Below are 23299 nucleotides of genomic sequence, written 5' to 3'. Positions count from 1 at the left end.
GATTCAGAATGCCACTTTCTGTTCTGCATGCTCATTTTGGGGTGAGCTGCACAGGTAGGGAGGTGGACTGTCCTTTACTCAGGGTCATAACTGGGAATAGTATATTAGGAACAGTTATCTGTACAAAGACAGCCAGTTTGGTCTTACTCTGGGCACCACATCAGTACTAAGAAGTATTAGTGGGAGGATGGAATTAGGAATGGGAGGGCCAGTTTTCTAAGGATACTCAGTTATTGTCTTGTTTGTGTTTTGTGGCAAGTGCAGTTATTTTTAATGGAAATATTTTTCCTTATGCAATTTTAAGCAGATTTATCTGTTAATTTTCATGTTTTAATCTAATAATATATTAAGACATGATTTCTTATTAAACACTAGCATACACATAAATTCTAGTAACTCTCCCTAGTAACTGGGGAAGCTGGAGGGGGAAAGAAGATGGTACTCATCCCTAACCTAGCAGCAGAACACTGTTCTGAGCTCTTAATATCTAATAATGCATTTTGGAAAGATAAAGATTGGGAAAAGGGTTGAAACATTTAAGCAGGAAGTGTGATGACAGGAAAGGTCTATGTTAGGTCAGAACCACAGGAACACTGAATAAAAGAGCGAAGAACTAGGGTACACAGGGGTAGAGATGAGAAAGAGAAGGTCAGGCATGGAAATAAACATATCATGGAGTGGGCTTCTTGTGTGCAGTGCAGAGGAGGCTTCTTAAAAGCACAGGGAGCTCTGAAAATGGCCTGTGTCTCCTTGGTTTGACTACTAATGCTTTCAGAAGCCACAGTGTTGTTGGTTAATTCCTCTTTCCAAACTCATTGTATATCCAGCTTCCTCCTATGGGAACAAGTTTCCTTATATAGGATCATGAATTGTTCCTGTTTGAAAGCAGTGGACAAAGAAGTCTACATAAGGGTAAAACTCCCCAAGGGTTTTCTGATCCTGACCTGGACCTCCTTTTATTTCTAGTTTGACATGTGTTGCACCTTCCTCCTTTTGTCTGTGAAACCTGTGTTGTGTTACCAGCTTTTGCAGGAATGGGAATGGGGTGGTTACCTGTAGTGCAGCTCCTGCATAAACAGTGCAGTCAAGGGATGGTGGGAGATGTTGGTGTGAATGCTCTTAGGCTGTTGGAGATTCTGTGATCTTAAAAAGTAACTTCATTTTCCCTACGGTTCAGACAGGTAAAAGTAGGGGGGGACAGTTCTCCACCTCTTCCACAGAATGATTTTCTTTCTGGAAAGTGAGGATGACAATGTTCCTCATTTCTTCCATATGGGAATTGCTCATATGGAGATTATTCTCATTAGTAACTTGCAATAAATTCACCAACCAGCTGGCAGATGGAACTGATGAGGAAAAATATAACTAAATTCCTTGTTATACTTATAAAAATACAGGGATGGTTAAATCAACTGTGAATATTAATTTGACAGAGATGATGCTGATAGGTGTTTTTCAGGCTATTTAGTTTTCTCCTGAGATCAATAGTACATCTACAACATTTTTTCCAAAGTGCTTGTAGAAAATATATTCTTACACTGTCTCAGTTGAGATTAATGCAGCACAGTTTGGGATACATAAGCCACCTGAATAAAATATGCTATTGGCTGTCCTTGTTTATGAAAAGTTAGTTAAAAAGCCCACTGCCATAAAAGCTTTTGCCTTCAATAGATCAGCTTTGTAACTCTACTTGGTGACTGTGTATCCTGCATTGTGCTTTTCAGTTACCTTTTGGTGTTTGAAGGTATGTGATATGCAGCAAACTGCTTTTTGCTTGTTTTTTTATATATTATTTTCTCTACAGTAATATGTATTATTTGTAGTATGTATTATGTAATTTCTTTCGAAACTAAGTTGTGGGAGTCCATCAGTAAATAAATGGATATGAATATGGGGCTATTATTTTTTCTATATATGCTTATGCTGGGATAATGATTTAGTGATAAACAAATTTAAGGAAAGGCAGGGGAGAACTGACACAAAGAAACTGAGATATGCTTTTGCTGGATGAGATCATGGTTAATTATACATTAAAAGGCTCTATGCCTTTGCTACGGAAGGAGCCCTGGGCTCCAGGTCTTACAATTTGAACTGGAATTTGCTGCCAGCTGGCTGCCAAAATTATTGGTTGGAGCAGCCCAGAATAGAGCATAACCAGAAGTCCAGAAACTACCGTTTATGTGGAATTCTTGAATAAATCAATCAAATCTCTTCAAAGAAATTGAATTTGTGGGAGGCAAGGGAAGGAAAGAAGGAATGTAAAGATGAAGAGGTAGGGAAGGAAAAGTGTTAGGCAGTCATATAGCTGGTATTGTGTCTGACATAGTACCCATGAGGTAGAAGGTGTTTAAAGCTTATTCTGCCCCTAAAAAAGTCTTGGTCTTGTTAAAGATACAGATTGAGATCTATACAGTAAGGTACCCTGAGTCCTGGTAATTAGAGTGGTCCCAGAGGAGCTAAATTCAAATCTCAGTAGCAGATATTGTGGCTTTCCCATTCTGGATGATCAGGGAGGAGCCTAGAGGCTTATTTTCCATTAACTTTTGCTCTCTTTTAAACATCTTATTCTTGAACATATTTAGTTCTTATTTCTGGTGCAGTCTCCCATGAAGCTTCAATTAACAACAGAGGGAATTGGCACATGGTTTGAACTTCATCTGGGTGAGAGCTTTAACTGGCAGTGGGAGTTACTGGCACTTGACACGTTATTTGTCCAGGGATATATGCAGGAAAATCAATTGCTTTCACTGTGAAGATACAGTAACACAGAAACAAAATGAAAAGTAATGAAAGGCAAACTAAATAAAACCATCATGTTAGAAATGAAGGGAAAGAAAAAAAAAGGGAAGAAGAGAAATGAGACATGAGATGAAAAAGAAAATGAAAAGAAACAACCTGATTTAAATTGAATAACTATGGTAGGTACTGAGTTAAACCAGAGAGTGCTACATGGCATGCAGCAAAGGTCTGAATTACTAAAAGATTGATATATAAAATACAGAAAAATATAGACAAATGAAAATAGAGTACCATGCGATGGGGTGGGAGAATTAATCAGAGCAGCAAAACTATTTTCCAAGGTATAATTTACTACTATAAGGAATGCTGAATTGGATATGATAGGGCATGAAAGGTGTTATATTTTTATACACCTTCTGTGTTGTATTGCTGAGTTTTGTCAGCAGAGATAGGTGTTAATTCACAGGGCAGAGCTGGGACACTGAAAGTGTTATTGTTATGAATAAACATTACTATTTTCATTTTTAATAGAAGATTGAGAAAATCAGATGCCTATCAGCTTCTGAAGAAATCAGGTTTTTGCAAAACACGCGTTCAGGCAATTTTATGCTTTATTGTGCATTCCCTGGTCTTTGATAATTCATGAGTGCTGCAGAGTAGAAAATTTCTGAAATTATGTATCTCTAAACTCTGTTCAAGAATAGACTATGGTTTTGTGTCCTACCCTTTTTCAGAATTTGGACAGAGGCATTGTAGGAATTCCTACCAAGATGCTTAGGAAAGTGAATTTAGTCACAAGTCTCCTCAGACAGAATAAATCAGTATCTTGGCATGGTGCAATAAAGTGTTATTCCAGCCTTTTTAATAGTGACTGGGTTGTAAAACTGAGGATGTGGTCAGTATGAATAATATTGGTTTTTCTTCTTTTCAAAGAAACATTAGGACACTTAGGTATTGGAATTCCATTCCATTTCAGTGAAAGCTGAGACCCACCCTATGTGCCTTCAGATATGTGCAAATGTGTAAAGGTTAGGAATACTCAGTATGTAAGTTATATTAAAATTCTGCCTAATGATACCTCTGATGTATTTTCAAGTGAATAAAGTATCTTATTCTTGTCTTCCCCAACTTATTTTCTACATTTGTGTAATGGTTGAATTCCAGTTCCAGTTGCATAGTCTGAAAGTGTGCGTGGGATGGTATTCCTAGAAACAGGAACGTGGCATTAGGCACTTGTTTGCTTTTTGCTTTAGCAACTTGTCAGCTCTAGTGTGGCTTCTCCCCAGTGGTTCTGCTGTTTCCCTTGCCATGCTGAAGCACACGTTGTGTCCTGTACATTGACTCTCTATAGATCTTTCCTGCTGCTGCAGGCAGCCCTGCTTTTGGAACAATGCCTTACATGTGTGACAGAAAAGGGAAGGAGACAGACGAACAGCTGCAGCTTGTTCAAGAGCTCCCTTCAAAGGTTTCAACTTCACAATGTACTTAGGCTTCCATGTGAAAACTAACTGAAAAATATTTTCAGAAACCTGAGCTATTAGAATTGAACATTACACATTCTCCTTTTTAATTCCAGAGAATTAAACATGATTTGTCAACAGCTGAACACTTTAAAAAAGTTAATTTAGCATGTATGTCTAAAATCCTGACATACCTGGCTCGCAGCTTCAGCTTTAAGATCTTCATCTGGATCTACACCAACTCTGTAAAAAAAACAGAACACCAAACCTGAAGACATATGGTAACGATCTGATCTATATTAGAGAGCTTTGAGGGTAGAAATATTTCTCTTGTGTCACTCATTTCCTACTAGGTGAGAAGTGAGGAGAAGAGCTGGCAAAACTTTAAGAACACTTTTTTAATCAAGGAAGTTCTTCCCACTCCTGACACCTGAGATTAGATCTTTACCTTGGCTCTGATCCATACCTGGGGAGAGAGACAATCAAGCTGTTAACCTGTGCTAGGAAATCCTTAGTTGCTGGCAGAAGAGCAGTGCTGAGGAACTGGAGTTAGAGAGGAATGTGGAGGATAGGATTACAGGACTCAGGTGTTTCCTGACTGTGCTGTGTTATGGATTGCTTGGATAGCATTTGGAGAGAGCTCTACTTGGCGTACCAGGTACAGGGAAGCAAACCAGAGGGAAGGGGAGATTGCAGTGGGTGATGTGCAAGATGATGATAACCTGGGTGGCTTTTTACTAATATGGATGGGAAAAAATAAAATTGGCTGTTAAAAGGGATGTGGTGGAAGAATTGACATATTTTGAGTATGGCTGATCCTCAGAGCTGAGGGGAAATGCAACTGAGAAATATCACAAGTTGTTCACACCAAGAAAGTATAGGGAGCATCGAGAGAGGATGAACAATGCACCTTTTTATCACCCAAATCTGAAGCCCACAGCTAAGGTGTGGGCCCTTTGTATTCCTCACGAGCTCCCACGTAGTATCAGGTCCACCAAGCTAAAACAGAATTTATGATGCAAAGAAAATGTACTCTCTAACTAGATATTAATTGAAGGCCACTTTACTAGTTTTCTGACAGTCTTCCTTCTGGAGTATAGTTTTACTTCTGGTAATAACATATCCAAGTATACTTTAAAATAATATTTAATATTAGCAGTTACATACCTCAGCATTCTTTCCTGTAAATATTATGCATAGATTCTTATTGAGTTGGAGACAGTGACAGCTACTATATGCAAAGTAGATGCTTTTTATATGTAAATACTGAATGGAAGGAAAAAAAAAAAACCCGTTTCTTTCTATCATAGCTCTTGAGCTTCAACAAATCTTAGTCCTTCAGGCATAAATATTTCTATCTTTTTATTAAAAATAACCATCCCGGTGCTGACTCAACAAGGAGACTGAATGAATAGCTGGTTCTCTTTCTTGTCTTTTATTGTGTTCTTGGTCCCTAAATTGCAAGAAGAAGCTTCTGATGGCACTAACCCTATTCATTAGTTTGGAGTAAAGCAAGTCAGGTATTTCCATTTCATCAAAATGTGAACATTTACATGTGAAAAGAAAAAGAATAATTACAGAGAGGTTTAACAGTGGATTTCTTACTGCCATGTACAGAAGTGTCCAGGGCCTTGTCTGTGCTTGGCACTGTAAAACTGAGCAGTGTGAGACAGCCCTGCCCTGCAGCATGTGCAGTGTGAGTGCAGTGGGATGTGAAGGCTGGAGCAATGGCACAGTGCAGGTGTGATGGTCCCAGACTCATCAAACGGGGTAGAATCAGAAAGAGAATCTCAGTCTCCCAAGCACAGTCACATGCCCTGTTTATGAGGCCGTGCTGATTTGCTGGATGTGTTCACCAGCAGCACGACTTGGGCAGCGTGAAAACCACCAGCAGGACATTTTAGTGATGGGTCTGCACAGCTGTGGAAATACAAAAATCCAAAGTGTTTACGCATGACAGCTGAAAGGCAAGCTACAGCACAGACTTCCCAAAACTCTCGTCTCCTTAATGAGCTTAACTTGATCTCAAGGAAGGTGAGTTCTGGGACAGAAGTAATTTAGTCTTCATGGAGTTCTGAACTTACTGGAGCTGAGAAACTGCCACTTCTGGCTGACTGTGTGTGCTGGAGCTGTGATGTGTTATTACAGAATGAGCGAAGACAACAGAGAACATTTCACCCAGGACTAAAAGGACTGTAATAGCAAATGGAAAAGGGTAGGCAGGGGGGCCAATAGGAACCAGGGTGTCTGGCTGTGATATTGTTTCAGTAACACTGATATAACCACTAGCTAATCACACTGACAACAGGAATCAACTGGCATAAATTCAGACTTTTTTTTCCAAGTTTTGCAGTGGTATACTCAAGCTTATATACTTATATGCTGCATGTATAATTTATTTTGCAGACAACAGATTATTATAATATGGCACATATGAAGCTACTCACATGAAATCTTAATGGAAGTATTACATTTAAAGCCAGAAAAAAAAATCTAAGGAAATCAAACTTCTGTCTTAGATTTTTCACATATGAGAAAGAAAAGAAGGCTTGTATGCCAATGAATGTCACAGAGAGAGAGCTGACACTTTTTTCTTATCTCTAATCTCATTTAAAACACATGGTCAGATGCATTTTCTGTTTTTCTCATGGAATGCTATGTCACTACTGGGAATTAGTGTGGATTACCAACTGATTTAAAGTCCCTTGGGAAAAGAACCAAATAATTCTCTGCATTCTATGGGAGACTTTTTTGATGTGTTAAAATAGCAATACATTTTTGTAATAATTTCACCATTGGGAATTTTATTAAGTATGGAGGAAGTAGACTCAGTCCAGTCAGTTCTGAAATTGAGGCTAATTATTTCATATCCAAAAATAGGCTTGGGAGCCTAACATGAGGCACGTAGCATTGCAAATCATGGTCTGCTATAATTAAATCTGATATACTTGACATTAACTAGGATGCTATTTTATAATTTTTAAATATTGAAAAAATAAAGCATAAAAAATTATATGAGACAGTCAGGGCAACTGAAATTCATCACAAATACGCACTTCAAGTTAACATCCTTGACTTCTTCAAAAGACCTGCTAGATCTAATGCTATTGCCAGTAGAATTTCCAAACTTAAAATTTGTATAAATTACTACAAAGACCTTTAAGAAATACCCTGTTGTTAATATTTGTACAAACATCTTTCCTCTTTTAACATTCTTGTGAGAAGATCTAATAGATGCTCAGGAAAATATTTTCTTAGTATTTTTTTCTCCTTTCTTTGTTATCAGCTTTTGTCTCCTTTCTCCTGTTATCTTGCTGTACTTCTTGCAGTCTCTCTTTTCCATCTTTCTGTCCCACTTTCCTTGGTTGCTCTCTGTTACTTGTTTGCGTCTTCTAAATATTGCACACTTTTTTTTATTTCTGCCTTTCTTTTTTTACATCTTTTTATTCTAGACATTAAATATTAGGATGACTTCTTTCCCATAAAGACAATTTATTCTGTACATTAAATATTAGGATGACTTCTTTCCCATAAAGACAATTTATTCTATACATTAAATATTAGGATGACTTCTTTCCCATAAAGACAAATATAAAGACTTTTTAATCAGTTCTATACTGCAATGAAGTTTATATATTTAGGTAGGCTTTAGTAATGTCTTAGGTCCAAATGCCCTAGATAAGAAGGAAATCAAAATTCAAAAGCTTCTCTGTATTGTCTTTTTTTTGCTTTGGGTCTTTCTTTTTTCTTTTTCATTTTTTTTATTTATTTTTTTTTTTAATTGTGGGGTAGGATGTGTAGTGTGGTGTTTGCTTTTTAGTTTTTGTTTGTTCTGTTTTTAAATGAGGCTTGGATCAAAACCTGAATTCAGAGAATGTTTCAAGTTGCTATACTCAAAATCTGGAAGGGAAGCTTGTGACTTCAGCCAGCCTGTAGCAATTAGGCCTAGGAATTGCTGGGAACTGTGCATTAGTCTGCACAAGTACCCTTTCAGTGGACAGTACTTAAATCCCCGTGTGCTATCAAGTGCATCATCTTTTTAGCAAGAGCCAGGACGGTTTGTTAATAAGAGGAGGAATTTGTCACTGAATACAAAGCAGTTGATAACATCTCTTCTTATGTGGTTTGAAATGAAAATGGATCGAAAGATAAATCCCAAATTGTCAGGGGAACCAGTAGTAAGAAATACAAACCCAATCCATATGAATATCAAGTAGTAAATCACTATTCAGGCATTGTAAACTTTTAATTCCCTCAGTTGAAATCAGCACAAAGTCAACACTATAGGATAAAATCTCTGCTTTCTACAGTGAAATCACAGAAAAGCATATAGACCCACATCTTCATGAGGATCTAGGCATGCAGAGCCCAACTTTTGGTGTCTATACTTACAAGTGTGATTCTCAGCCCTCCCTCACTTAACGTGCCAATAGATCCGTAAATAGAAATGTTTCTCTGAAATCTGAGTTCTAATTACTGAAATTCTCCTTCTAGGCCTGTGTAGCCTTTGTGTATTTGCAGAACCAAAGCCTGGTTCTTGCAAGTTGAATCTTACTTGCAGCTCTACCTAGTCTAGTTTGCACCTCTGTGTGCACAGGGTTAGTTGTGCTCCAGGTGAGGCAGCCGGGACTGCTTTTGTTTGAAAACCTGTTTTGAGAGCATGTAATTGATCCATTCCCTTTTTATTTAATGACTGATCAACTCAAGTGTCCTGCAAAGAACAGGGAAGTCTGGTTTCATCAGTCACTTCAAACTGAGGTGATTCCACACCACACCTCTCAGAAGTGCCTAAAATACTGGCCTGTGTGATGCCATAAGTGGTGGCACTATCCACTGTCCTGCTGTACCAAACACTGTTCAGCTGCAAGCACCAGTGAAGCCTTTAGAAACAATTGTTTATAAGTGTATTGTTTAATGCAGCTAATGATTTAATGAACAAAGCATCCGGCTTGGGAAAGTTTACAAGAGAAATAGCTCCTAACGTGAGCAAGTCTTCCCTGATCTAAGAGTGTGATGGTAAATGTGTACCTGGTGGAATATATCACAGAGCTGTCTCATAATGGTCAGAATTAGCCATGTCTCCTCTATTTCTTTTTCTAGATCAGTGGGGAAACAAAGGGACTTCAAAAGGTGAAAAATCTGGCATCTCTTTCTATTTCTGACCTCATACTGTGAAATGGGGACAGCAATACTCCCTTCACTCTATTGCTCATCTGTTTTGTGTATTTAGCTTGTAAGTACATATTCTTCATTATGTTTGTACAAAATGTAGTATAGCAGAGCTATGATCTTGGTTAGAGATCATAAGAGTGCTGCTGTAAAATAATTAATAACAATATTGGTTTCTTTACTTGTCAAAGGTTTTACTGGAGGAACTCACTTTATCAGTGCAATCCTCTCAGCCTTCCACACGCTGTCTCATTGTAACCAAACCAGTCTTTAAGCCTCAGCTTACATCTCAAAAACTACACATCCCAGGAAGGGTTTTCTGAGTAAGTGATTTATAACCCAATTTTCAAAGATGGCCATTAAACAGCATTTGCAACAGGAGTCTTGAATATTTTTGCATGAATAAATCTGAAGCTTGTAGCTATCCATCATCAGCATATTGCATTCAGTACAGAATTATTAACTGTAAAGACTAGAAACATGAGCAAAATCCAAAAAGGGTTGTTTCATGATCTCTAATAAATCATTGCAATTGAAATTAAAAAACCTTCAGGATAAATAATGATTTCTTAGGACATTATTCTTGTCAGTGTGGCAGTAAGTGTGATGTGTATCCCTAACAAACTTATACCTCAAATCTGCTTTTGCTTCTAGATTGCTATATTACTGCTACATGCTGCTTTTACTGTGGATTGATGCTGTCAAAACCATCTGCTTTGTTGTAGCACAATATTTGATTGACATAAACCCCATGGAGAACTTCATGAGTATAGATCTTCAAAGTTCAGCTCAAGTTGATTTTGTTAATAAATGAAAACACTTTAGTTTAAGTTTAAGGCAAGAGTAATCACTTGTATCTCACAGCAGAAAGAACAGATCAGTTTAATTTCATGCTGACGAGGATTAAAATAAATTATCAGGTAAATGATGCTTCCTAAATGGGTATGACAGCTGTTTGTCTTGTGGCTAATGCTTTCTATACACAAAATATTGAAGTGGAACAAAAAGTGTGATTTTAAACCTGTAGAATTATGTGAGTAAGAGATAAATGTGACATAGTTTGACTTTTGAACTTGCAATTTCATAAAACTGGTAAAATAATCTTTTTGGAAATTCAAAATATTAGTTCTGTGCTCAAGGTCTATGCACTGCTTTTGGTGGACATGTGGAGAACTACCTGGTTGCAGAAGTGACAGTTAAATTAATATACCTGTAAAAGCAGTCCAAGTAAAGGAGGGCTGTGATGACTTGAGATAATGTGTAAATGCAAGTAGAAGAAAAGGCTGAAGAAAGAACTGTAGTGCTCTAGCAGAGATTATAGTTATATAATCTCTGATATATATAATCTCTATATAAACAAGTTATAGTTTCTAGATGTGACCTTAAGTATCAAAAAGATTGTAAAATTGTGGGTAATGCCACTGCATAAAATTTTACCAATCACTTCCCCACAGCTGTGCAGCCATGTGAAGAAAAGGCTAAAATTTAAAAATAGATGATGGCTTGCATTTACATTTACATTGTACACTTATGTGCATAGTAACTAGAACAATGAACTGGATCCATAGATAGCTGGGATCCGGTTCTCTATTCTGTTAACCCTATTTTATCCTAATATTGGGGTGCTAAAATAGTGTGGTCACTCTGAAGTAGCAAAGTACATCTGCATGGCACAGTGCAGTGCCAGATGTCTCACAGTCATGGCACTCCAGTGCAGGGGCTCTGAGCAGCACAGATTTACATCCCTATAATGCTTCTGGCACATGCAGGAGACTATGAATATCATTGTGCCATGTGAATATACCTGTAGTGAGGAATCAGGCCTCTTGTTTAAAAATATGTAACTAGGTTGACTAAGTTGACTAAAATGACCATAATTTAGCTTCTGTGGAAATTTTAGAAATCATCATTTGTAGTAACATCAGTGCATGTGAACAGAACTGGAAAAAAATCAGCATGAAGGTTGGCAGCAACCAAAATAATGTGAATTTCCTTCAGGTTTAAGGAAAGGTTATTGTAGTAGTTTCTATGACAGAATAAGAAGTATTACTGTTTATTAGGACACTCAGGCTTGTTATGCCAAAGATCACCAAATTTAGCTAAATGGGAAATGTAAGTTGTATGTTTATGTCAACAGACACTAATTGCATGAATTATACTGAATTCCATGTCAAATTGGACAAATAGCAGCTACTGACTCTGCCAAACCCACTCTGCCCCAATATCTTACTTCCTACTTCCAGCTAACTAAAGAGGCTGAACTCACAGCAGGTGGCTGCAGGTCAGTTCAGGAGTTTTTGTGCAAACAGTGAGCTGCACGGGGTTCCCACTTTAAACCTGCATTCTGAAAAACACAGGGCAAGGCCAATTTACATTCCTGTGTCTATATGTACGTGTGTGCAGTCTTTAGGGATCCAAACTCACAGTTGCTTCCTGATACAAAGGGGCTGTGTGAGAAATTTGATTCCTGTGCTTTCTCTAAAAATTTTTTCTTGGGTTTCACAGGAATTATCCAATCAAATATATTCAATATGTGGCCCATAGACAACTAGTGAAACCCACTGACCCTTGGCAGCAGTGTTTCACATACTCTAGGTACATCAGCTGATCAATACTGTTTTGCTTCTTTTATTGTCTCTCCTGTGAGACTCTTCTTCACTTTACTTCCCCATCTTTTTTTTGTTTCCCCTTTATTTTTTGTTCTCCTATTTATATGTGCTTATAGTCACATGTTGTTCATGTACCTTTCATTGCACTGTGGTAGGTGATCCAGCTATCACCTTCTGCTTTGGTGTTTATAGTTCTTTGCTGAGTAACAGTTCACTTGCGTGTTTTCTTTTTTTACTCCTGCCTCAGGGAGAAGAAAAATCTTTCATAAAATGGTATTTTTAGTAGTGCATATTTAAATTAATAAACTTTCTGTTCTAAAGTATATGGCAAACTCTACCCCTTTCCCTCCTTTTAATATCCTTATTTGGTAAACATGTATCTCAGATGCAATTGTTTTTTTAGGAACGTGGCAATGTTCAGATCCCTCTGACAGTTCAGTAAAACTTTGTTCTGTTCCCCGCTCCTCAGAAAGGACCAGTCTGTATGTCATGTACTTGTATGTGAGCCATTCCATTCTCCCTTCCCCAAAAGAACAGGTTTTTTTCACCCATTCTTTTTCTAAAATGCCCTCTCTGTGTTCTGAGCAGGCTCTGAGTGCAGTGTGTGAGGGGAGGTTTCCCCAAGGCTCTCAGTCAAGCAGCATCACTGCTCTCACTGACTCCAAGGGAGCAAAGTTACACTGGCACTGGGTGTTTCCAAAGAGCATTTCCTTAATATTTTTGCCATCTCTCAGCATTTCTGAGTTACACAGGGATGTGACGGTCATTTTAACTTTCCACTTATGATTGTACTGGCATCACTCATCTAGTGTGGTTTTCATCAGCAGACTGACTGGAGACTGGCACTTACTGCTATTGCTGTCATCTGCTATTTTCTCAGAGAAGGAAATAGTTTTATGCAGCTCATTTATGTAAAAAGTGAGATCTATAGAACAAGGTAAGCACTTTACTGCCTGCTTTTCAAGCATTTAAATTCTGTCTGTAATCTCCCTCTTGTTTTGAAGTGCAAGAAGAGCAGAAAGACCCGAGCAGGGTCATGCAGTTGCACAGCCATAGTTGATAGTCACTGCCCTTTGCAGTTGCACTCTACTTATTGAACAGGTAAATGATTGCTTGTAGGAATCAGATACAGATTAATGGGGAAGGCTGGGAAAGCTTGAAAGGATTGTAATCCTCTTGAATTTTTAGTTTTAATCTCCACTACAGAAAAAACCCAAACCCCAAACCCTCAGTAAATCTAAAATTCAAGATAATTGCTACCAGAAGAATTCTAAAATGAAATTCTTATGCTAACAGTAGATTATTTGATATTTAAATGTTAAAAAATTATTAAAAATTTGGTTTGTTTTAAATTGGAAAAAAAAATCTACTTCAAACTCATTTGAGATGCAGAGACCTCTAGAAAAAAATGTTGTTACAAGGGTCACATCACTCAGAAATGCTGCGTTGCAATTAGAGAAACTGAAAAAATAACAACATGTGAAAAATGATGTGACTTGAATGATTCTATAAAACTGCAGGAGAAGCTCAGATATGAGGAATGTGCATGGTAGTAGCTGGGATATACAGTGCAATCATCTTTTTCTCAGTAAGGCTGCATTTGCTGTTTAGTTTTCACCTGAGCTTTATGTCTCAGGTGAAAACCAGGACTCAGAATAAGAAGATCACTTGATATTGTATTATAGTGTTGACTTAGGAGAAAGGATGGGGTTGGATGACCCTTTTGGTAGTAATGGTGGTGTTTGTTTTGAGTGCCAACCCAGTTAATCCCAAGTTGAGCTTTTGAAATATTGAATCACAGTGCAGCATGGTGATGTCCTCATGAAGTGACTGTGATGTCTCTCATCCAAACTCTATCCTGTGTTTTGGGGGAACAGAAAAAAAAAAGAGATGTGGTGTATGCTTTGATTTTCCTTATTTAAGTCAATGATCTTGTATTTTCAATAGCACCTACTGGGACTGATATCAGTCTACATGTCTTAGGGAGCTACTGATGATGGCAGGTGCTTTTCTTTGCTATAACTCAAGATGTTGCAAATGGAGATGTATAGACATACAAAGACATCTCTATATTGTCTCTTCAATAAGAGACAGTACACAAAACACAATATTGATCAAACTCCATGTGCTTTAAGAATTTCATTGTTATTACCGTGCCTCTCTCCCGCTGCAAGGAAGTCTATAGATCAAATGCTCTGTACACAATATTGAAAATGTATAAATAAAAAACTGCCTGGAACATTATTAAAAATGCATTTCCAGTTAATGCAAAAAGACAGAAACACTGATGCATTATAAAAAGTATCATTTTCACACATAGCAAATATCCTAATTGCTACTTTTATGAACTCTGTGGAGATGAATACAGCTTTCAAAAAAAAAAAAAAAGTCAGGAATTAGACCATTTTGTTGGCATCTTACTTAGACTACTAATAAGCTTTGCCAGCCAGGAAAAATTAGAACTGATTTTACTAAAGATCTGTATGAGGAAAAGCAACCGTGCTCAGATGTATTTTGACAATTTCCTACAGATGAGTCTAGTTAATTCCTGGCTCAGAAATAACAGTTCCCTCCAGTGAATTATGTCAATGATTTTTAGAGCAGTAAAATGTTTGCTCTTTGAATCATTTTAGGTGTCTGTTCCTTTTTTTCCTTGAACATAAACAGCACGGCTTTGGAAAGAAGCCCAGGCCATTGTAGATGCATTATATTATTGCTAATGTGATTAACCCAAAGTAAAACATTAAATCCTCCTGAGGCATTAGTCTAAATAATGAGATGACCAACTCTAAGTTCCCTGGGCTCACAGCACAGGGAGAAACATATCATGCACTTCATCTCTTGCCTTGACATTTGAAATTTATCATATGAAGCTGGTGCTGGGAGCAATTCTGTGCAGAGCCATCAGAAGGGAAGACTAATGCTGGTCAGGCTAAATGTATGGGATGACCAAAACACACTCAGTAAATGCTTCTGGCTTTGCTGCTGAGAACTGGTGGCACGAAAGCTGTCACTGATATGTCCATTTAGGCTGGCTTTTTCACAAGCAGTTTGTAAATCAGCTGCATTGCTTAAGTCCATATCTAATTCCTGCTTTGAAATATGTTCACCCAAGTTCTGTCCGAAATGTTCAGAACATCAGGGAATTATAGGAAGGACTTGTGTGAATTGATTCACCTGAGGGCGTATAAAACAGATATATGGTATATAGGAGAATGTGCTTTCAAAGATACCCTGTACAATCTTTTAATCAAAGTGTAAATCAAAATGGCATTTCTGAATTCTTAAAATGAGAATGCAGCACACAGGCCTCTAGAGCTGAGGTCGTGACGTTCATAGGCAGATACACTGCAGGGTGTGGTCTGAATAAGGATTGATAGGATCTTTCCATGGTTCCTCATCTAAGAAAAAGTCTCAGAGTGACTAAAATGTCATGTACTAAAATGGAAGAATTTTGCCTAAATTTTCATTGTCTGATGTGTGCAATGTCAACAATTATTACCCTTTCAGTTTTAATGGCAGGAAAATACCTGTGCACATTTGTGTCAAAACACTCTTTGAAGCCACTTTAAATAGAGCAGGATAAACAGTACTGTATTCTCTGGAGGCAATGTTCTAAAACACTGCTTAATGCAAAATTTATCTTTTAATTTTTTTTACACCACTTTGCTTCTCAGCAACAAGAAATAAAATAATGACTCAAAGACACCAATTTTATTTAATTTTTCACTCTGTCATTAAAAAACCAAAACTATATACATTATATGCTGCTGATATAGCAAATATCAATTACAGTGTAATAGTCTTTTTGACAGAGTGGCTATAGAAGTGCTGGAAAAGTATACTTCCCTTCATCTAGGGTTTATGTCATCCCATGTTGTTTTTAGTTCATGAATTGTTTTATTCCATTATAACCTCGTTCTGACAATTGCACTGTTTAGTTTAAACAGTGCAGATTTCTGTTCATTTTGAATTGTTTTTGCAGTATAACCTTTGCTTAAGAAACTTGGCCACCCTTACCAGTTGCAGGTGATACACTTAGATTGTGTGGCTGTTTAAAATACTATTTTAGGGAATTCACACAAAAACTTATTAAAATAGTAAGTATCTAAAATAGATACTGATCTATTTATGATCTATATATTTTCACTGTTTGCAATGTGAGGCAATGCAAAACTATTACGGATGTCTGGCTTTGATACGATGTTGTTCAGAGGGGTGGTTTTTCCTTTTGGTTTGCAGTCAGCTTTTACTTGTATGCCACCACCACCACCAAAGAGACATTTTTAAGTTAGTTGCTGTGTTTATCCAGACCTACAGGACCTGTCCTTATTTCACAGTGTGCAAAGTCCCATTCTAGAATTCAGAAAGTGCACTAAATACAAATGTTAGGCTTGAGGGTTTTTTTGCACTTGAATTTACTAGTCTCACATTTCTAAATACACACGACCTGGGAATCAATTCATTCATTTGGAGAGAATAAGACCTTAAATGGAATGTAAATGATCCAGATGCTCAGGCCCAGTGCCCTAACACTGATGAAATTTAACTTATATACATGTATTTGCATTGTGATGTATTGTATTCCAGAGAATTTAGGTAATATCAGGCACTTACTTTGCATTTGAACACACTTATTCTGGCAAGGCAAAGGTTTCAGATGTCAATACTAGCTTTTCCTTTTGTGTCAGCAACTCAACTGTGGCTAAAAACCTCTTGATTCTGGTCATTCTGTTGATCTCAAAAATTTCCTAATTTTGTTTTCGTAATGAACTGAATCAGCATTCCTGTCTGATTTGCTGGGCACTCTCTCCTAAACATGTGCTGTCTTGAGACTTTTATAACGCCTGCACCAGTCCTTGCAAGCTTTTTATGAGCACCCAGGAGGAGGGCTAGTCACCCGCTTGTTGAATAGTACTTATTAATTGTGACACTGTAGTTAAGGTTGGTAAAACACTTTAATTTTAATTAATCAAAGTCTTTATCTTTTCATAAGAGCATTTGAAGATGCTCTTCAAAGCTTCTAGTTGATTGTGGGTTTGGTTTTATTTTTTTTTTAGTTTTTTTTTTTCCTTCTCCTTATAACCATGTACAGCTTGAGCAAAAATTCTGAAGCACCCAGTTGAAGTTTAAAATTAGTTCGGGGAAAAGGAGTGCTGGGAGGATGAGATAGGGAGCATGCTATAAAGTTTTATAGTTTTACTTAAGCTTCTTGTGCTGCTTTGCAGTGTGCTGGAAGGTGTTTGCTGCATCATGGTTAAGAAAGGGACTCCATTCCCATTGCCTTCTTGCAAAAATGAAAATAAACTGCTGTATGGAGTAACTATGAACCAACATTTGAATTCTAGCAGTGATGACAATGAAAGCAATAGCTTGCAAGAGATTATGAAAAGATGAAGGGAGAAAGTAGAGTGAGAAATTGCCTCGATCAGGGATTCTTAAAGCACAATGTGCTTCTGCCAAGAAAATAAATGAATGTTGTTATAACAACCTGCACCAGCTGAGGATCTGTCCCCATTTATCCACTGCCACCCAGCTTCCCTGGGGCACTAAATACTTCTCAGTGCCCAGTGACTTCAGGCCTATGTGATATTTCTGTTGGTATATTCATAAATACGTGATACTTTGACATTGGCTTCAGGTTCCTACCTTGCTGTACAGAGCCAGTAAACTTGATAGCTGAAAGGCAAGTCTAATGCTTAAAATTCCCCATAGAATCACAGAGCCATTTTGGATGGAAAAAATCTTTAAGATCACCTAGTCTAACTGTTAACCCAAGTTCACCACTAAAGAATGGGCCACATCTACATCTGGGAAGGCTGTGAAATAAAGAGAAGATTAATTAATTTTACTTTTTAAAATGTATCACTACTCTTCTCTCAGACATGCATCTTCTCTTATGCAAGGTAGTGCAGCTTGAGATATATGTAATAAATTGTATTGAAAGCTGGGACATTTGCTTAATCTAAATTAGTGAGCTTGTCACTTATTTATAATTCTGATTTTGAATGTAAGTGATAGAAAAGTGGCACACAGCCATTATGACTTAGTGATAGGACAATGCACAGAACTCTGACAGAGAATCCAATACAATGTTTTTTTCCCCCAATATTGCACTGAGCATAAATAAGAAAGTACATAGTCTGCAGACTGTCTTTTGGAATTAAGTTGAGCAAATAGATGATTTTATCACTTATCAATATGGAAGCATTACAGTAGTATTTCTCAAAATGTGAAAGAAGTAAATAATGTAACTGTTTTGGTCAGTGAACTGAGACATGGCAATTGAACCAGATTTGGCAATTCATTTTATGGGCTGAGAAGTCTTCTTAAGACTTTCAGAATCAGTGAAATATAAAACCGTGCCCAAGCAGCAGCTTCAAAAGGAACAGAAGCACTGAGGAGCCCAAGTGGTGCCCATTTAAAATGGGAGCTGTCATACAAAGCCAAGTAAAGGACAGTCAGATCAGTGGGAGATTATGCAGTGCCACTGATTTCAGGAAGAAAAAATAATGATCCTTGGGCTTTTAAAAAAGGTTGGTCTTAAGTAAATTCAGATATATGTATATGTAAGGGTTACTAGATCAGAAAGCATGTGAGCAATCATTCTTCTGTAGACTACTGAACAGGGTACTGGAAGACCTGGATGTTCATCTTTAATGCACAGAGATGACTGTATTTTAGTTGATGACTCATTTTAAATGGAACAGAAACACTTTTTTGGACAGAAGCTGACACCTTCCTAGTGAACACATTAACCATCAGTCTAGAGAACATTTTTGCCTCATTTTCTGGTTAAGTAAAATTATTTTCTGACTTCTCTGTTTTCTTTACCTCGTGAATACATATGCACACACACAGAGAATTGGTGAGGTTTGGGCTGGAATTCTTCCATAAAGGTGGAAGAAATGCACATGGATTGAATGAGGCAGAGGAAGGGAACCATCATGTCCATGCCACCGGTGGATGCAGCAGGAAAGGGAGAGCAGAGCCCCCTGTGCTGTGTTAAATGGAAAACAGTGACTGTCATGGCATTCATAGGAATCCCTTTGGGTGGAGATCAGAAAAGTTCAGGGACTGATTAAGACTCAGGCCAAGATTCAGGCAGATTCCCTGAACCTACACTATGATTCCTGACCAGGCTTAATGCACATGGATAAGTGAATAGCAAATGCAACTGGGGTAGTTTCAAGGTCACTGTGTACAACACCTTGTCTACTTGTAAGATTAGATTAGCAAAACATGGGTTTTTTTAGGATATTTTACATAAACAGCACTTACATATAAACTTTTATATAAACATCAGTTCTATATATTTATTTGCATAGGAAATATTTTGGAATTATAAAACCAGATTTTTTAGTACACTTTCAAGATTCCTTTATATATTATTTGTCATTATGTAATTAAATGGTGTATCTTTTAGAAGAAGTAAAAAATGCAGAAACAGAAATATACATTTAAAGGCATTGAAATCAAGTACCTCTTACTGAGACAGGGGGTAATTTTCTCATTTAAAGCTCGTCGATGTACTGACTAGCCAGTCACTGCTGGGCTGTTTCTGCACTGATAATTCACAATAAAAAAGTCTGTATTTCCCTGTAATCTGTATCTGTTTATTAAAAGCTAAAAGCCCATACCGCTATACAGAGCCTAGATTATTTAATATCTGCTTTAATTAACTTTTCACACTCAACTAATTCTGGAACAATTTGATAGGCTTGTTATCAAGGGTGCCAGACCTTTTCTTGCACTCTACATTTCAAAAAAGGACAAGGATTTCAGAATTTCCAGAGGAATATTTTACAAGGGTTGCAAGTTTCATGAAATTTGAAGTCACAGTTCTCTTCTGTCACTAAGTTCCTCTGCAAACCGAGATAGACCCAGTGATGCCTTTTTGTTTCGCTTTACAAGAATATTTATACCACAGTCCATTTGCTGTATAAGACCCTAAAGGAGGCCTGTAAGACCCCAGCTCTTCCCATTTACCACCTTTATTCTTGTTGGAAAAAACCCTATATTCGGGGGTTTTTTCTACATTTCATGTAGAGTTTAAAAATGGAATTATATGTTCTTGCATTTGTGAAATAGTTGATAGCAAAAAAGAAAAGCACAGGAAAGCTTAAAAAAAATTTGAGAAAGTTTGAAAAACATTGGAGTTCTTTTCATACTGAAATGATATTTTAAGTCACGATGAAAACTTTCTTCAAAATGAAACATTCATTTCATATTTTCTTGCTGGAGAAATTCTATTTTTCTTAGTCAAGCTAAATGGGAAAAGAATGAATATACGCACTTTGGAAATTATGCAAACTAACAACTGTGAAGAGCATTAATTCCGTACCCCTCTATTTTTCAGTCCATCACACAATTCTTAAAATATGAAAGTTCAGTGAACTTCCAGAGCAATTATTTTGCAGAAATAGTTTCTCACCAATAATAGAAAGAATTAAGAGGTATCTTGATCAGTACTTACAGAGCAGGAATATAAGATTCATCTTAATAAATGTGATCCTTATTTTTTCTAGAGCCAGGTTTCATACCACATATTTATCTCAAATTTTTAAAGGCTCAGCTATTTTTCTGTACTTTCTGTTTACCCCCAAATGACACAGTTTTGGCATATGCATGAAGTAAACTGGGTTTATTCTTGCACCAATTTAATTCTGACAGACTAGTTAGAGTTCCAAATTAATCTGGGATATTTTGGTAGAGAGTAATAAATCATCAGCTTCGTTCCAAAGTCCCAGATAATTAAGATGTTCCTTAGCAGCATTTCCAAATAGGTTTTTAAGATTCTTTATTTGTAATTAGAAGAACTTCATCATGTTGACTGCTGCATAGCAGCTACCTTTTGTATGACAAGGAGAAAAGTTTTCATGGAAGAATAAAATTATTGCATTAAATGGAAGAATTATTTTTTTTCATACTCAGACATATCAAAGCAACAGTACTTTAAAATATAACAAACTATATAGTTAATTGACTCTAATCCAGCTGGATGGATTATATTCCAAGCTATTGGTTTATTTATAATTTTCTGGAAATACCTATAAACTATTCAGAGTTTGTGGAAAATTCATCTTACCATTTGTTGTTAGACATGAATCTTTTATTGCTGTGTAGTTTTCCCTATCCCCTGTACCAAATATTCTAGCAATAAAAGTGTGTGTTTCATTTCTTCTTTCTTTTTCTGTTTTCAGTAGCTATGTGGATCAAGAAATAAAAGATATGTGAGGTGGGATTTAACTGTCTGCCGTGTTAGGAGACTATGCTCAAAATTAGACCCCCCCGGTCAATAAAGACCAACAAGTTGACAGGTGGAGTCATGTAGGAGTTGTGCACGAGTCACAATTGCAATCCAAAATCTCCCATTCAACATCTGCCCAGGACTGCCTTCACAGTTGCAGTCAGAAAGCCCAAGTCCTCTGTATTTTGATCTTCTATTTTCTTATGAAGCACAATTATTTATAAATCTTGTTTAGTATCATTCAGGCAAAATGCTATGGTGAATAATTCCGAGGGATCAAATGCACACCTTATCTTAGCAGAACTGTACCTTGCAAATAAATGATAGGCATTTCAGAAGATCACTGAGATTCATTACCTGGATGATTTCTCATTTTCAGATAGAAATGAAAGGAAATTATCCAATTTATTTTTCTTTTTTTTATAACATCCAATACATTTGATGTCCAATTTCATACTGCTCCTTGATTTATAGCATTTCCCAGGCTAATCATGCTCTAGCTACCATTACAAAAGCAGCTATTATATTAACCCTTTCAGTGTGGGTGTGCCCCAAAAAGTGTTTTCTTTCCTCACAGATAATTTCACGTGTGATGTTGAACACCTCTGGATTTGAACCAGAATGCAGTTCTCTAAAATGACTTCAGTCAGGAACACCAGACCATTTCCTGTGTTTTGTAGATACCACATACACACTAAGGGTTTACGTATCCACAAATCCAGAGCTGGTGGCAAAGACCACCAAGCAAAGAGAAAGTACCACATCAAGCAATGTTTTTGTATTAAAAAAAGATCTGTAGCTAGGATGTAAGCCAATATCTTAGTCTGTGCTACTACAGGAGATCAAACTGAATGAAGTGATAAGCCAGAATCTAATCTTATGCTCTCTGTGACCTCTGTCACAAGTAATCAATAGATTACCATGCAAATTATTCCAGTGCTTAATCACAATGATATCTGATGTGCTTGGCTACACTTGGAATTGCTGATAGTTATTTATAGTGGCTAAATGTATAAAGCTGAAGTCAAAACTCTGCTTTTTCCAGTCTCTTCCTGGATTACTTGTTCCCCATCATACTGGGTAGGTTACTGGGTGAACAGAGAGGGATTGACAGCTCTGCAGTTTCCTAAGTCAACCCTAAACTACTATTTTTTGTTGTATCTGGAGTAATGTGTGTGAACAATGCTGGGGCTCATTAGCAAAACGATGTCTTGAAGGTAACACTCCTTCAGTAACTGTGGGACAGGGCCTTCTCTGAGCCTTTGTTTTGGACTGTCCATAAACTTACACAAAAGCTTCCTTGTTAGTTTAGTTTTATTTGAATAGTTTTAAAGATGTTCTTCACAATTGTGAAACTCACCCTTTAAACAGCAAAGTAGATTTTGTGACCTAAGAATCTTCCCATAAATGAGTAATGTCCTAATGCTGAGGAGAGCCCAGGGAGTCAGCAGCAGGTTTTCTCATGTGTATGCAACTACTGTTAATGCAGGAATATTCAAACTATCATCAGTATAAAAGATGTCAGGCAAAAGGCTCTCCTGTAGATGTTCACAGGAGCAGATAGTTGGCCAACTAAGGACAGTAGTAATTTAAAAATAGCTGCAGCATTAATGATTAGACTTGTTACATTAAATTACAGCTGTTTCTGGATTTCAGAGGGTTATTAGGATTATAAGCCTTTCCAGGCAAAGACAGTGTGATCTCTGTTGAAAGTGTGTCTGGGTGAAAAGAAACTCGGTGGGCTGAAGAGACTTGACTGAAACTGGGCTCTCCACAGGAATGTTTATTGCAGTGTGATTTTAAATACATATTGTACTCTGGCTAAAGATGAATATGACCCTGGAAACAAGAGCAAGCTTTGTTTATTGGAGCTATATTTGTTACTGAGAGGGAACACCAGTTAGGCTGATTATGACTATTCTGAGCACAAAACAAAATAATGAACAGTACAAAAAAATATAACTGTACCTAAAAACATAGTGCCTTTAATTGCACTGTTCATCTCTATGTTGTGGTCACTCACAAATTGCAGTTGAAGATACTTAAGCTGACATTCCATTTTCAATAGTAAA

General features: G+C 37.1%; 1 protein-coding gene across 1 annotated transcript in view; it reads right to left on the bottom strand.

Annotated features, from left to right (window-relative positions):
* Window positions 1-23299, bottom strand: part of SLC9A9 (solute carrier family 9 member A9) — a 182751-nt gene that overhangs the window by 43411 nt on the left and 116041 nt on the right. The window contains exon 13 of the mRNA XM_032698082.1: window positions 4394-4442. Coding sequence (XP_032553973.1) covers window positions 4394-4442 — 49 coding nt within the window. The remainder of the gene's footprint in view (window positions 1-4393; window positions 4443-23299) is intronic.

Source organism: Chiroxiphia lanceolata, chromosome 10, assembly GCF_009829145.1.
Source record: "Chiroxiphia lanceolata isolate bChiLan1 chromosome 10, bChiLan1.pri, whole genome shotgun sequence".
NCBI classification, from domain to species: domain Eukaryota; kingdom Metazoa; phylum Chordata; class Aves; order Passeriformes; family Pipridae; genus Chiroxiphia; species Chiroxiphia lanceolata.
The sequence above is the reverse complement of the archived record's forward strand: the minus strand, read 5'-3'. Positions and strand labels throughout refer to the sequence as shown.